This window comes from Heliconius melpomene, chromosome 6 (genome assembly GCF_056956725.1).
Source record: "Heliconius melpomene rosina isolate 202511_hmr_F chromosome 6, ASM5695672v1, whole genome shotgun sequence".
NCBI classification, from domain to species: Eukaryota; Metazoa; Arthropoda; class Insecta; order Lepidoptera; family Nymphalidae; genus Heliconius; species Heliconius melpomene.
The window spans coordinates 1,513,668-1,530,859 of NC_140394.1; the positions used below are offsets into that span (position 1 = coordinate 1,513,668).

General features: G+C 32.2%; 2 protein-coding genes across 2 annotated transcripts in view; one reads left to right on the plus strand and one right to left on the minus strand.

The window, feature by feature from the left end:
* Positions 1–14,972, minus strand: part of LOC146538013 (pre-mRNA-processing factor 17) — a 27,002-nt gene extending 12,030 nt beyond the window's left edge. Inside the window, exons 1-10 of the mRNA XM_085186189.1 lie at positions 14,677–14,972; positions 14,321–14,594; positions 13,573–13,732; positions 13,163–13,278; positions 12,785–12,888; positions 12,482–12,589; positions 11,823–11,931; positions 11,372–11,526; positions 10,855–10,988; positions 10,137–10,358 (exon numbers count right to left, since the gene is read on the minus strand). Of these exons, the coding sequence (XP_085042315.1) occupies positions 10,137–10,358; positions 10,855–10,988; positions 11,372–11,526; positions 11,823–11,931; positions 12,482–12,589; positions 12,785–12,888; positions 13,163–13,278; positions 13,573–13,732; positions 14,321–14,594; positions 14,677–14,850 (1,556 nt within the window). The 5' untranslated portion in view covers positions 14,851–14,972. The remainder of the gene's footprint in view (positions 1–10,136; positions 10,359–10,854; positions 10,989–11,371; positions 11,527–11,822; positions 11,932–12,481; positions 12,590–12,784; positions 12,889–13,162; positions 13,279–13,572; positions 13,733–14,320; positions 14,595–14,676) is intronic.
* Positions 14,973–15,378: 406 nt separating this feature from the next.
* On the plus strand, positions 15,379–17,167 carry Vha14-1 (V-type proton ATPase subunit Vha14-1). The gene is made up of 4 exons (XM_085186193.1): positions 15,379–15,538; positions 15,654–15,735; positions 15,870–16,075; positions 16,619–17,167. Exons 1-4 carry the CDS (start codon positions 15,485–15,487, stop codon positions 16,649–16,651), a joined length of 375 nt encoding a protein of 124 aa, XP_085042319.1. The 5' UTR covers positions 15,379–15,484; the 3' UTR covers positions 16,652–17,167.
* Positions 17,168–17,192: the final 25 nt, after the last annotated feature.

A 17,192-nucleotide genomic window follows, 5' to 3' on the forward strand; every position in this document is an offset into this window, starting at 1 on the left:
ATTAGAAATAAATAATTATTATTATTTAAAAACTTGTCGTTTAACTAAGTAATGGAAATTGCCATTAATTTTCTAATACAAAGTTTCTACTAAATGTTGTATAGGACAAAGGAGCAAATGTATTTTTATTATATATATTTTTTGCTACAAGCAATATTTTTAATCCTGCACATAGCAGTGTAGGCAAGGGGAACCTGGGAACCCAGTGTGAAGACATTTCGTTTCCCATTGCATTAGTATATTGCGTGCTGAGTGTCGGAACTCAAGGCTGCCTTTTGACTCGTTAGTGAGGAAATAAAAATATTAAATACTAGTGGACCCGGACGCGGCTACGCCTGCTTCAACTATAAGAATATTTATTAAATATATTCATGAAATTATTTTCAATTTTCAATAGAATTAGTAAGAAAATATAAGCCTAAATAATCAAAAGAATAATAAGTAGATACACATTATTAGAAAAAATTATCTGAGTTATTGAAATGAACCAACAAAAGGATTAAAAGTAACTAAAGGATAGGTATTCTCAATATTAGAAAAAGTACCTAAAGTTTTCCGTGCGTGCGTACATAGATATCGACTCTACGAAATAACTAAACATTTCTCTCTATTAAGTAGGATAATTTTAGCGGGCAATATCAAATAAAATAAGAAGAGAACCAAAGTGTAGTTTAAATTTATTTTTAGTTTAAAATAAACAGCAAACAATTACATAAACATTTACAATAGTTCGAAAATGTATGAAAATTTATAAAACCGTCAACGTCATCTGCCCGTTCGCGTCGGTCATACTATGCCGCCCGTAGGCTAGGTCATTTAGAATCAGTGACATCTCCTTAATTATTTATTAGAATGTTATATAGTAAACTATAATTGCAATCTATATAAAATGTTAAGAGTGACTATTATATTTATGTTCATAAGGATGAATATCAAAATGTCGCGGTAACGGTTGCGTAGCGACGCGACGGTTGTTATTAACATGGCAGAATAAATTGCATGTCAAATTAGAAAGTATTTTAAAATATATTAGTTTATATGTGTAATGTAATGTTATATAGCCTATAGCACTTCGGAAGAATGCAGCTTTCATACAAAACAAAAACAATGAAAATCGGACCAGTAGATAAAGAGATCTTAGCGTTCAAACAAACAAACAAACTCTTCCGCTTTATTATATTAGTATAGATTTCATTCAGCCGAGTGGAAATCGACCTACAACCGTCGCGTTTACATTCTCACACTTGTGCCTACGGCTTCAAATAAAGTAAGCAGTTATATTTCAAATGAAAAATAATATGAATGATCGTGTTTGTTTTAGAAATAATTTAATTAAAGCGAGTTAAAAATCCTACGATAACGTTAACACTAAATCAACTAAATGGCACGTTAAAATACTAATTACGTTATTTATTAAGAAATCGTGACGCCACTAAGTAAATTTATATCTACGAGCAACTTATATTTTATTCCATAGATAAATGATTACTGCCATTTTGACGTCAAAACAAAACTATGAATCGTTACCTAATATTATAAAAGGGGAAATATCTAATTCTACTTATCAGTTTTTTCTTATCTCGTGTATTTTGTGATAATCCTTTCTGATAACCCTTTAAAGGTTTAGCTAAAATAGGGTAAAAACATACGAATAACTTTTTTTACAATATAAAATTTAAAGACAATAGATATTACAAAATAAGCAATAATCAGAGTATGCGTAAAATACCTCCGAATGTTTACGTTTTGCTTGAAACACAAAACCTCCAGAGTATAAATCATTGACCGTTGTTCAAAACAGTGGTTTCATCACGTGTTAACACAAAAACAATATATTTTTTTTTTGCGTTGGGAATCGAACCCAGAACGAATGAATAATGTAAATAATTATAATACACTAGGCAGCCTCAGAAGAACAGTAAAGAAATAAATCAGAGACAACCTTAAGTGTTATAGCATTAGCCTCATATACATACGATTTACAAATACAAATTATTATTTTTTTTTTTCAACAGAATGTTATTTTTATTATTTGGACATTTGTAATAAACAGCTCACGCTTTTCCCGCAACCTTGGGTTGGTTGAGGGAAGCTAGTCTTAAGATATTCGTTCCGCCATTTTCCGTCCAATTTTCGATACATTGCGCGTTGAGTAGCGGATTTTAACGCAGCGCTGTGCCTACCAAAGCGGGGCAATGAGAATTTTATATAATATAAAATACATGTGTAATTAGTACCTATTCGAAAATCCATTTAGTTCATATTAAATTCAAAAATTAATTTATATATATGCTACATACCAGGAGTGCGACTGTAAGGGCGACAGGTTGTGGGTTTAATTTCCACTCGAGGAAATAAAATATTATTTTCAAAGGTAAGAAAAATATAAAATATTACGTATTATATATACAGATTAAAAAAGCTATATATTTAAGGGTTAACCATGGAAACTGACATTGTAGAGCAACGTTAGATAGACCAACAAGTGTTGAAGCGAGGTCGCTCGACCGAGCGCAAAGAGAAAGTCATATACGACCTAGGTGTCACGTGACATATGGACATATGATTATAATATATTGGATATTTTACGTATTGACCGCATTTACAGCATGTATACATATAAAACAGATAATGACAAGTCACTGCATTCCCCATTTCATTACATTAATTTCCAAGGCTACATAGCAGAGGAGAAGGAACTTAGCGTTAAGACAGTCCGTTCTCATTAAGACACTTCTGTCACTCACTTCTTGCTTTGCTTGTCAAGTGGCAACCTCGACACCGAGTTGTGCTTCGTTACCAGAGGAAGAGAGGAAATGAAAATATTTAATTTTCTCCAGCGGGGAACCCACAACCTGTCGCGTTTAAAGTCGCATGCCTGTGCCTCTGCGCGACGATTGGTCAATCGCCAATTTTTTTAAGTTGGTGACTAAATCTAAAATAATATAAATACTCTCCATAAATTCAGGGTATGTATTTTATAGCAAGATATTTATGCATAATACACAACAGTGTTTTTTATAATTAAATATGTATTCTTGTTCTTGCTTTGTCCAAATTAACATTCGCAAACAATTGTACTTTGCACTTATAAAACAATTTAAATATTCGTTAAGAAACCGATTAAGTGCAAGTCGATCTCGCGCACCGAAGGTTCCCTAGCAATTTGAGGATTTAATTTACCACCTTAAGGAATCTAAATGTCATTTTCAAAAACCTTCTAAAGACATTTCGTATTTTCTATTTTAGTGGCTATGGCATACTGACATATCGATAAACAGACACGAGGAATCTGTAAGGTTCTTTTTTTGCCATTCCGCTACAGAACCCTAATGAAAAACGCCAACAAAAAATTAAGGACGGTTATCATTTTAATAAATCTTTATAACCCTGTATAAACCACGAAATAATAAATTTATTATTAACGATAGCGAGGTCATTTGGCACGTATCGGACTCAATGTCATGATTGTACTTCAAACCTCATTTAGGAAGATGTGTTTTTTCGAGATTTTAAAATTTTTCTCTATACGCTCTCGATTCAGCTTAACAGGGCAGGTAAGCCAAGAACCTAGTGTTGAGACACAGCGTTCCCAAATGTTCACACGAATACCACAATGTTACATATTCCCCCGAATTGCTATCAAAACCAACGACCATCGACCGCATTTTGTATATGTATTTTAGTTATATAGGTAATACTTTTCGCAAACAAATGCTAATAATATAGCTACAAACAAAAAAGTGCAGGTATAAATACTAACAGTAGCGAATATAATTATATAGGTACACTTTTTTTCGTTATATTAGATTTTATTATATATATTTAAAACGAAATTATAGTTATTATTGACGGTGTCGTGACACCGTTAGGTTAAATCTAAAAGTAAATACACGAAGTATATTTTTAGTTTCAGTGCCTACACATTTTATTTTGCTTCTTGCCGTAACTAGCATACGACAGGATAGGAATAAGGAACCTGGGAACCTAATGTTAAGATGATCCATTGCCATGGCTCCGTTAGGTATATAGAGGAAATCTAGTGCCCACACACTGCCCATTTTTCGTGACAAGTCGTATTGAGAGGTGTTATAGTCTGGCAAATATGTTATTGATAATGGGAAGCACGCGCGGTAAATTGCGCAGTATATGTATGTGCAGAGAACGTTCGATCAGTGTTACCTGTTATGTTGTTTTACCTCACGCTTAGCAAATCACATTCAATTATACAAAACGAAAATTTAATGAGGATATCTAAATATTGCAAAATAATCAGCTGTTTTATACATTGTTGTCGAGAATAAAATCAAGACTAGCCCGAAAAGTATAATAACATTTTTGACTCAATAAATAATTAATCAATTCTAAGCTTCTGCTTATATAACTAATGGCACATGATATTTACGTAGATGTGTATATACACACTTATGTACAATAAACATTCAGTGTGCATAATACAAGCTTATAAACTATGCAATATGAATAAAGAAATATCTGGCAATATTTAAACTTCTCAAAGATTATATAAAAGAAAATAATATTGGGTAAATTATTTCAATAAATTTTGAGGTACAAAAAATGAGAGTGCGGTATCCCTTTGCCATAGTTTGCCATTTGCGTCAGTGTGAGCGCTACGTCCTTACAGGAAATTCGCACCCACACATCTTTAAAGGTACTATCGAGCTCACACTATATTGTTCAAACAAGAATATAATTAATTGTAAACAAAAATGCTTTTTACCGTTTTGATTATTTGCTTTATTATTTGTCAATTTTTATTTTTTACTTTCTTGCATGCATGAATTAACGTTTTAAATAAAACGGTAATAAAATTTTGATTTAATTTGGAGATATAATTTATTAACATAATTTATTTGTTAAGACCTCTATTTCCATTATTTAAAAAATTTTTTACTTACCCATAGATTAGATTTTCAGATTTTGCATATTGCCTAACGCCAAAATCTTGTATTTGTTTGCTTGTTTTATATATTAAATTTACTTTTTAAATTTTAATTTTTTTTTATGGAATTTGGATTGAGAAGATTTGTATGTGGCCGTGGCCTCATTATAGTAATTTAATTCAGTTTTTTATTTAATTTTTCAATTTACCATATGTTCATTTTGCATGTTGCTTTGGTGTTTTTTACTAATTTTTATAATATTACTAGAAAAATATGCTCTACTACGCCATTCCGTATATATGATGCTATCATATGATATTATATTCATATTTCATAGTAATGAACTGATAGCGTTGCACTCGACTGTACCGTAGCCCGGTCACACCCCGCAACGATTCCCCGCGAGCCCATACGGGGAATCGGTCCGGCGTGAGGGGGTGTCTATGTGCAGACATCAAAATACGCTTTCTGCGCAATTTGCCGCGCGTGCTTCCCATTATCAATAACATATTTGCCAGACTATACTTTGGACTATAATTCAATGCCATAACCGATAATCGTATTGCGAATATATACACAAAAAATTATAATCAGAACGGACGTGACTATTTTAGCTATTAATCATTACTGTAAATACCGCATTAAAATTATTGTATTTATTCACGTATAGGTATATAAATATTCTTATAATATACCTAATAGCTTTTACCAACGGCCATCGGCGTATCTAGAAATATTTTCTGAAGATATGGATGATCTTTAGCTTTGAACAGGCATCTTCGTGTAAAGTTTTTCACTAAACTAAAATTTCTGGGGTGGACACATACATACCCCTATTTCTACGCCCATGCCTACGGCTTCTTCTCTGTGGCTATCCGGTAGCAGCTGACTCTGGTCGCAGTTACAGTGGGTTACATCGAAAACAATTAGTCATCACTATGGCCTAGCCATTCTTGATAATTGGACTATCCAAATTAAACAGACTTCATTTAACACTAGAAGTGCCGAAGATTGAGACCCCCCTTGAACCGCCGTCGTGACAAATTTGTCCCATTCTACTTATTATGTTGATTGTTGGTATAATACAAAAAAAATATTATTAAAATAATTCGTAAAATATGTAGACCATCTTTAATAATCAATTCTTATTCTTTAACAAACATAAAAGTACCAAAAAATAAAACACAAAGAAAGAATCAAATATTTCTTATACGTTCTAAGGTCGTGACAACTAACTGAATAACTCTTACAAAATTATAAGTTATTGAAATTAGTTAATATTATTAGTAGGCCAAGTAATGCATTAATATATTTTTCATCAGTGATACATCACAGATGATTTATAACATTGCGTGGTAATGCCTCCAGAATTCGGCGGAAAATGCCAGCGGAGTGCATAGCATTAGGTTCCAAGGTTCTCTCCACCTACCCTGCAATTGCCCACATTTGGCATCAGGTGTTTTTCTGAAATTCAAGCCTAGCTTAGTCATCCTTTCATCTGATACCTCACTTGGAACACTAACGGTTTAAGTTCTTGGGGTCGAACGCCCTCCACTCCCAACACCTTCGTTCCCGCAACAACAACCTCCTAGAAATCCCCTCATGTCACACTAAATGCTATGGAGACTCTTTTACTGTCCAAACAGTAAAACTCTGGAATGCTCTGCCAGGTGACGTTAGACGATCTCCGTCAGTAAATATTTTTAAGCGTAGGCTTAAAAATTACTACTTAGAACAATATTTAACATAAAGTATCATAATATGTACGTATGTATGTGTGTATGTATGTGTGTATGTATGTATGTATGTATGTATGTATGTATGTATGTATGTATGTATGTATGTAGTTTGTGTTTATATGTTTTTATATTTGTATGTATGTGTATTAAATAAATATATATATTATTTATTTAATAATTTTTTTTTTTTACTTTGTTAAGTAATACTTTTTGCGCCTTCCTGTAATTTCTTGCATAAGTCCTGCACTTTTAATGGTTGCCTGTAAGAGATCACTTGCAGTGATAAGGCCGCCATTGCACATGTTAATTTAAGTACCTATGTATCCTTCTTTTTCTTTTCTTTCTTTTTTTTTCTGTGTAAATTTTATATATATATATTTTCTTTTCATGTGCAATAAAGTATTATTATTATTATTGGACTAGCGGCAAAATTTAGTATTGACACCAATTTCACCCCACTTTTCAGGCTATTATTTTTTAAGATTTATACATAAATGTATAGTTTTCAGATTTTTTCCTGTACTAATACTAGATGTAGATGCTAGCTGCCAAATTTCATAATTCTAAGTTAACTGAAAGTACCTTATTAATTTGACTCCCTTTGTAGTGTCGAAATACATGTTTTTTACTATATAAGTGGTCATATCTTTTTTTAAGGGCGCTTTTTCAGGAAATCAACGGACTGTAGATCGTCATATAGTTGATATTCATATTCTCATATGAATATCAACTCAATTTCTCCATACATTTCTGAGATAAAGGCACAGACAGACGGATGGATAAAAAAATGATCTTATAAGGGTTTTTTTTTCCTTAAAAGCTACAGAACCCTAAAAACTTAGGCATTGACCTACTATTCAATTTTTTTCCGCCCCCGCATTGCCCTTCCCCCCCACCTCGTCCCCGTGGCATGAAAATATGTAAAATTATACCCTCAAATAATAAAATAATAATGGCGGGACAAAAATGACCCAGCGGCAGTTCTAGGTAAATCTCATTTTTTTTTCAAAAAATATGACTGCTATAAAATTATTTATATTTTTAATTAAATAAAGGTGTAAAATTGGTAATAGTAAAAAAATTTCATCAACATAAATTAACAAATAAAAAACTTATATACAATCAACCTTGGGTTTGGGTCAAAAATGGGACGGCGGCGCTTCTAGTGTTAATTCGTACCAGTAGTTCCTTAGATTAGTATGGTTATATAAATAAACACTTTAGTTTTATAATATAAGTACTTGCAGAAGTATCGAAACTACATAGTGGTCTGGCAACAAGTAGGTACTCGTCGTACTCTATCATAAATATAAATTTGGTCAAAATATCGTGGCAAGGTTCGTTTAATTTATCATTTTCTCGTTCAAGGCAAAGGGCACATATGAGTTCCACAGTGTCTCCGTAATTTGGCAGAATGTGAAGAACGGAAGTTTCGAAGGAAAACGGAGTTTTAATAATAAATAATAAGGTCCCCAGGTTCCTTCTGCCTCTGCTATGTGTGATATACAGCGTGAAGTTAAAAGAAAGTTTTTTTACAATGATTATTATATACATTATTAAAAATTTAAATCAAAGGCGTAGAACCCGCAACTCTCGTCTAAGCGCTATAGACACATTAGCTATACTATATAGCACGATACGGTAGAAATGCTTTTGCTCTTGTTACAATTTAACTATTTACTTAACTCACAATACAATCGTAACTCACATTATTATTTACTTTTAGATAATAATGTATATAGATTAAATAAACATAATAATTTATATTATTATTGTAAAATATTGTTTACCTAATTTAAACTAATAAACGTGACTTTGTTTATGAAACAATAAGTATATTTATTTTACGTACAATATATATTTTTTAGCTTCACGCTGGAACACGCGTACAGTGGGGTGGGCAGAGGGAATCTAGTGTGAAGACACTTCGTTTCTCATTTTCCCTCAAATTCTGTAGGCATTGCGTATTTAGTGGTATTGTTGCGTCGCCAAGCTGTCTCGAAACCAGAGCGAAAAAATGAAAATATTAAGTATTCCATTCGATTCCTCGAGTGGGAATCGAACACACAACCTGTCGAATTTACAGTCACACACTGGTGCCCCTGCGCCACGACTGGTCACCTGGACCTGGACTGTAGAATTTGCATATACATTATATTTTACATTTGTTAATTTTGCAATAGATAAATAATAAATTAAATATTATAATAATTTTGCAATAGAAAGATCGGGTCAAGTTACTTTAAACCAATACAATAATTGCAAACATGACCTTCGAAAACACAATATCGAAGATACTGGAGGAAGGTTCCGTAATAAGAATGAGGCCCAGGAGGGCATGTATGAACAGGTTGATGACAGTGGAGGAGGCGAAAATGGTATGCAGAGACCTTAGTATTTGACGCTCCGTTCTTTCTGACTACCCCGCTAGGAATACAATATGAAGCTATATTAAGTTTTTAATCATAACCTATTTTTTTTCAAAGTAATTATTTTGCCTTCATTGAATATTATATTAGCGAAACTTCATTCAATGCCAAGTTATTATTTAAAAAAAAAGATATATAATTAAAATTGTTATCTAAAGCACGCATTCATAATACTTAATTAAAATTCAATTACATCAAAATTACTAAGAATTAATTTTAAAAATAATTTACCTCGAAACGTAATAGGTATGTTATTGTGAAAAATATATTAATAATTTCAATTTAAATTATTATGTACGTCCGCTACATTATCTAAAAGGAAATAGAACACTTTTTAAAAGTGACCTTTATAGCCTTTTTTTTTCTTTTTGTTTACAACTTCATGCTGTATTCGGCGTAATACAGCAGGGAAGTCGGCGCGTAGAACTTAGTGTCGAGACACTCTGTTCTCCGCTTTCCATCCGATTTCCACAAGTCGTGCGAGTGACGAAACTTATCTATATCTTTTTTTGATTCATGATGTATAAGGTTGGCGGAGGCAATCTGGAAACGTAGTACTAGGACACTCCGTTCCCCATTCAGACTGCCGTTTTCTATTTTCTGATGAATTAGGCATTGCGTGTTCAGTGGCAGAACTGAACGCCGTGCCTTGCCTAGTTACCAGAACAAAAAAACAAAAATAATACATCTCTCACTTGCTCGAGTGGGAATCTGACATAAGACCGTCGCGTTTATAGCCGCACGCTTGTGCCTTGCCCAGATGTGTCGTGGCCGCATTGAAGTTAAAAACTAGATATTGTTTTATATGTCTATTTGTATTGTGTTACATGTTCAATTGTCGCACATATACTTAATGTAAATTTAGAACTTATAAGATTTTCTTATGGATGGCAGTGTCAGAACTGGGTCAAATTAAAATGTGGTCCCATTTTCACAGAAACTTGGAAATAAAAAAAATATCATTAAAATCGATACACCTAATGGAAAGTTCTGAGGTAACAAGCATAAAACAAACCACAGTCAAACAATATTCAGGACTACATTTAGTATAGAAGTGTACCAACCTCATATCAGGCGAGAAGTCGACTGCGCACGCGTAGCCGGCCACCATGTGGCCCACGAAGGTTTTCTTGCGGTTGAGCTTGAAACGGTTGAGCGCGGAGAACACCACCACCTTGTTGTCCATGGACTGGCACGCTAGCCACTTGCCGTTGGGCGCGCCGCTCACGGCCGGCAGCGAGTGCATTGACGGGTCCGCAATGTACTTCATGTCCACCGGGATGTCCCTGCATATTATGGGATGTTTATTTGTGTGTCATTTGGGCTGGAAAACTGTCTTGGCGCAATGGCACAAGCATACGACTGTGGATTCTCGATTCCAACTCGAGGACATTAAATATTGAATATTTCCACTTTCTCACTCTTCTAATGAGATCAAAGCGCGGAATTGAATTCCGCCACTCAACTCGCGCAATACCTCCAGAATTCGGCAGAAAGTGGGAATACTTTTGCACTATATCGTTTCAAGTAAAACTTTTAAATACATAATAATAATGAGCTAACAGTTCTATAGTCTATACATTTCCCAAAGAATGTACATCGCAAATTTTAGCCTACTTATACTTATAAGAAAAGTTATGAGCGAGTATTTTTTGCAGGAGTTTAATATCAAAAATGTAATATATTGGTATATTACTTTTATAATTTTAGCAAGCTAAATGAAAACGACGAGCACTCTTTGCACTCTTCTTTCTATAAATATATAAAAAATGGCTAACTTACCACTCCCAAACCCTCAAACTCTTGTCATCAGAAGTGGTGACGAATCGTCTGTTATCATCTACAAAGGTGATTGTATTGACAGCTCCAAGGTGACGGTCGTATTCTTGCACTATTTCACCTGTGCGGGTGTCCCACTGTCACAAACAGACATATATAATACAAAATTATATATAACACAAAGTTAGATCTTACTATTCTACTACTTTTAATGTAGGGGAAGTGGTATGTAGTGTAGTGAATAATATAACGAAAATGACGTGCTTTCTGCTTATGATCGCCTGGTACAGTACGGTCGACGAGTAGTGGCTGCCATGAAATTAGCTATAGATGCGATATTAGGTTTTTTCTTATTATTGAATATTTACTTCACATGTGAACAAAAGCGCAAACATTCAGAAAGCTTTATTTTAGGGCGGCTACGATTCCTTAACCATACTGTATTAAGTTTTACTCTGAGATTCCTGAGTTGTAATGTAACATACAGACAGACATGTAAAAAAACTATTAAAAAACATACACAAATAATCTTCTTATCAGATGTGCCAGCCACAAATAAATGTTGTTTATCCTCGTCAGGATTAAATTTAGCACAATATGGCACCTTACGGGATGTGAACCTTGATACACATTCACCCGTTTCCGTATCCCATAGCTTTATGTAGCGATCATAGGCTGAAAAGAACATAACATATTAATAAAATAAATAAAAATAATGTGAATATTTTATTGTTTTCCCCCAAGTGGGATTTCAGCATACTCATTTTAAAAATATGAAAGTTTATATTATCTTTATTTTTTCAATACATATTTTTAATAAAGATTCAAAAATAGGGACAACAGAATGTTTAATACTAGGTTCCTTCTGCCTTCTCTACTAGGTGCATGTCTAATAGAGAAGACAGAAGTGGCAGACTACAGCATGACCTATAAGAATAAAGACATTTATTTCTGTTAATCATTCATAATACCTGCTGATAAAAATTGTTTTCCTGAATTATTGAAATTGATATCTCTAACTGCTTGTCTATGACCAAAATATGTTCTAATACATCGACGATCCCCATACACTTCCCAAATCTGAAAAATAAATATACATATATTAACATTATAACTGATTGCTGTTAAAGCTGTTGCTGAAAAAAGTTATTTTAAAAGACCATGTTATTGGGGCTACTTATCAAATGTAATAGATCCCAAAACAATTATTTTAAAAAAAAATGTATGATAATGGGTGCGTTTCTGCAAAATCTCAGAAATGTTTTGAGATTTTTATTTTTCCCTTAATGTTATGTTTTTTTTTTATGTTTTTATTAAAAGTAAAATATGGTAATAATTCATAAACCATGAAAATAACTGTAGGTTGTGCCGCAATGGGACAGCATCCAAATGTAAACGCGATGGTTGTAGGAGTTTGATAGTCATACAAGAGAATGAATTAATTTCATTTTATAATTCTGGTAAAACACATCATAAAGCCACTCAAGACGCCTCGATGTCTCGAAAATTGGACGAAGTGTGATGGGTGAAGTGACATAACACTAGGTTCCTTCCTACCCTACTATATAGAGGATGCAGCCTGAAAGTATCTTGTAACAAAAAACATACACATATATTTAACATAAATTACCTTAACCCTACAATCCATGCCCGCCGACAGCATGAGATGTGCCGTGGAAGGAAACCATCGCACCGCAGCCACTCCCTTAGTGTGACCTTTCCACGTGAAGATGTGTGCCTGGAAATTGAAAATTTTAATTAAATTGAGTTAAATAATAGTTAAAATATTAGATGAGTGAACGTTTTGGCGCAGTGGCAAAGTAAACGGTTGTAGATTCCATCTCTATATAAATAACTTTATAATAATCAAAAAATATTTCTGCAACATATTGGCACTAAAAAAATAGCATAAAAATGCAAAATCAATACAAACTTTTGGCAGGAAACATTTATCGGGCGGTGTTTCACTCCGCAACTGTGTTTCACTTCTAGGTACTTCAATCCACGACCTGCCTTGGTAGTCCGTTGCTTTGTCAACTGAAATTTAAAATTTATTCTATTGTTTAGAGAGAGGCCTGCTAAAAATTGATTTTAGGAGTTTTAACTCCACTAACAGAGCTATTAACTACTTTCTCGGAAGAAAGCTAGAAGTTCAGAAAACATTCTTCAGAGCTTGACGTCGGCCACAACTAGTCCACCATACTGTACTAAGCAGGATAGCTGCTCTTTATGTTTATTTGACAACATAGCAACATTGCAGTAAAAGGCTGATTGTATGCTTTAAAAAATATAATTAAAAGTATATACTCACTATGAAACACTGATTTCTCCTCCAATGGTTTATCATCATCCACTTTACCCTTCTTTTGTCTCTTTGCCAAAATCTCCTCTAATTCCTTTGCTTCATCTCCTTCTGGTTTCATTATTCTATGAAGAAGATAAACAAACATTGAAGTACACTGTTTTAAATAGTATATAAAAGTTTATACATAGCATTATTTAAACATCATCATCATCAATCATACAACTGTGAGTAGCTGAATAGCTACCAATGCCACACTTTTTCCACAAGAGTGAGGACATAAAAAAATATATAATAAGCAGTCAGTTGTGGCTCAATAGAACTCAGAATAGTTCTCATATAATTTTCTTAACACTAGGTCCCTTCTGCCTATTTTGCTTAATATGGGATACAGAGGGAAGGTAAAAAAATCTACTAACCTTCTTTCACCTTCATACCCTCCCCAAGGACCTAGAAATCCTTGGATATCATCAGGATTGTCATTCTTATTTCTTTTCTTTTTATCTAACGGCCTTTTCTTTATATTTTCGAATACAGATTTTCCTTCTGCTTCAACTGGTGCTGCTACCATTGCTGACACTATGAGAATTAACATACATATTACCATTATTTTAAATATATATATATATATATATATATATATATATATATATATATATATATATATATAATAAAATCAATAACTAAATTAAAAATTAAAAAAATTACACCAATACTGAGGGTAGTCTTAGCTCAGGGGCACAAGGCGGCGACTGTAAATATGTCTGTTATGGGTTCAATTTCCATTTAAGAAAATAAAATATTTAATATTTACATTTGCTCGCTGTGGCATCACAGCATTAAGTTCTGCCAGTCAACATGCAATGCCTTCAAAATTCATTAGAAATAAGAATGGCAGTCTTTTTTTAAGTGTTTAACTTTATTAATATTATTATTTTTTATTAATATTAATTTAAAATTGTGTAATGTATGAACATTTTTAACATAGTTACAAACCTTTTAGGTATATTGATATAATAAATTGTTAAAAGGAAATAAATAAATAAAAAATAATGGGAATGAAGTGTTTTTACACTGGATACTGCATCAAACAAATGGAATAAATCTTTATAGTAATTTATTTGGAATTAAGGCTCAAACTGATACAATTACCAACCAACTACTCACCAACCAATGCATCTCCATTTTCATCTTCTATAGGTTCTGTAGAGGGATCCATAGCGTAACCATAACTTGTAAATGTCCGTCTTTGATTTTCAAACTGAAATTCACTTATATGTGCCTTTTCAACATATCCAGATAACATGTTTCTTTGTGCCTTCATTTGCTGTGTTTGAAAAGGATTTTCGGGACCATATGTGGGTGCATATAGTTCGTCATACTTAGGATTATGCATTAATTCCTGTGTATTATTTAGTAACGCCCTCGTATCTTCATTATTCTGTAAATTAAAGTTAAATATAATATTGTAATTTAGAAAGAAATTGGAAACTCACTGTTAATAATACTTAATATTTATTTACTGTAGGTATAACTGCTGGGGCAGCACAAACTTGCATTTTCTTCGCAATTGATAAATCGGGATCAACAGGTTTTAAATGTGACAACAACGTTTCGTTACTGTGTTGTTTACTCGTTTCCCCTTCATTGTCTGTATCATCTTCAGAGCTGCTACCGTAGTTTTGTATATTTAACATATTTGTGTTTATTTTATTAACTATTATTGATTTTTATAATTACTTTGGCTAAATAAAGCTCGTCAAGAGAAATAACATAATCGTACTTCACAAGTCATACTCATAACAATTGTGACGTTTACATTTGACTTTTGACAGTTCAAAATGGTTTGAACATACAGATTAAGATTAAATTGTAGACTTTTATAGATGATGAGTATTTAATACGGGTCCGTACCGAAAATTATCGGGGTCAATAGGAATCATGGAGTAAATAAAGAAACCATGAAAGCTTTTCATACTATATATATTTTCATATTCTTCAGAAATAAATATTACTTTAATTGTTTTAAAGAATATATATTTTTTAAGTTTTGTGTTTGCGCAAATTATATTTTTTTACCAAGTTATGAAATATCATCTTATTTTAATAAATATTTTAAAATATGATAAGTTAAAGAAAATTTTAAATGCTACTTGCATGAAAAACACACATTTTCCAAAAATATAAAGTAAAATAATATTTTTGATAATTTCTGATTGGCACACAATTTGACCAACATAATACCAAAAATCCATAGTCAGGTGACGAATTCTTGTGACAGTTCTTACTTTCAGTATTTTTCACATAAAATCAACAAAAAAATAAACTGAAATGGCTCTTCAGGCTGCTGTAAAGGGAAAGCTAATTAGCGTTATCGGAGATGAAGTAAGTATAGTATATTAATAATCGTTAAATTTCCCAATCTTAGTTTTATTTTGACATTACACATTTTCCGAAAATATGTAGGAACATTTAAATGTTATTTTTTTATAATTTTAAGGATACATGCGTGGGATTCCTTCTTGGAGGTATTGGTGAAATCAACAAAAACAGACATCCCAATTTTATGGTTGTTGACAAAAGTAAGATATTAAAATTTATATTATTGTATATATTTTTTAGAACTTTAATTGTAAGCAAGATGGCTTAGGGTTCGAGCTCCTCTTGGGAGCAAGCAAATTTTTCATATAAAATTGACACTGAACATACTTCTTAGATACACCGGTGAGTGAAATTGAGGAGTGTTTCAAGAGATTCATCAAACGCGACGACATTGACATTATTCTGATCAACCAGAACATTGCCGAGATGATTAGACATGTTATTGATTCCCACACAGCACCAGTCCCTGCTGTATTGGAGATTCCTTCCAAAGACCATCCTTATGATGCTTCCAAGGACTCAATTTTACGTCGCGCTAAGGTAACTAATCATTTATTTTAATCTATGTTACAAAATTTTAAATATTATAATAATGTAAAAAATATTGATTAAATTATATTCTCTCTTGACATATAAATGTTCATCGCATTATTCATTTGTTAGTTAAAATTTATAAAAGTCTCCCTACACAGATGATAACCACATAAATATAATGTTAGAAGTATTAAAGAACTCTTTTTTAGTGGTGAGAGGGCTTAGATGGTAAAAAAGGTGCAAAAAAACTACTACTGGACAGTATACAAACATATTATATATATTTAAAAACAAATGTATTTGTGAATACTGATTTATATGCTTATATGCTTTTTTTTATTTATATTCCTTTAATCTGGTACAACAGTATTTTAAGAGGCTGTTGTGGTACCTCAGTGTTTAACTGTAAAAGTGACAGATTCACAGAAGTGGCCCAGAGTGGAGCCCTATTTTTTTTGCACGGCACCCTGCTATATAATATAGTAAATAAAAAAAATTATGCAAGTTTTATAAAAAAACAAATTTTAACATTTTTTTATCTTTTTTCAGGGCATGTTCAACCCAGAAGACTTGGTACGCTAAAGTAATTTTATTGCATGAGTTTTTGTCAGTAAACCAATATCCGACTGGCACCTGTAAATACGCCAATATAGAAGAAAAACTAACCAATAGAAATCTGGATTTGCATTTAATAATATTTTCGTGTGCAATTTTATATTAACCCTTAATCAGTTAATGGGAAACATTTTTCCATAATATCAAATATTAAATCCAATCCCTAAACAGGCAAAGGGAAATAATTTAAAAATAGAAAAAAATCTAATTAAAAAAAGGACTTTTCACATACACTTAATAATAATATTAATAAATAAAGCAGTTAAAAAATACATTGGTTTAGTATTCTGCTCTGTTTAAGGGTTAATTAACAGTTTGAAATAACACATTCCACAAATATCATATTGTTCAAATGAATAAAATATTTAAATAAACAGTTTTTATAATAGATAATAAATTATTTAAAATGAAATATTAATTAGTTCTATAATAAATAAACATTGTATAGATTGTTGAAGTATTATATTATATCGCAAAACTACATACATGAGTTTTATTTATCCTTTAT

Bases quoted from the DNA above. Each gene is read 5' to 3' on its own strand.
- Vha14-1 (XM_085186193.1), top strand. From the start codon at position 15,485: ATGGCTCTTCAGGCTGCTGTAAAGGGAAAGCTAATTAGCGTTATCGGA. The intron at 15,539-15,653 runs GTAAGTATAGTA...TATAATTTTAAG, and splicing joins TTAGCGTTATCGGAGATGAA to GATACATGCGTGGGATTCCT. The intron at 15,736-15,869 runs GTAAGATATTAA...CATACTTCTTAG, and splicing joins TTTTATGGTTGTTGACAAAA to ATACACCGGTGAGTGAAATT.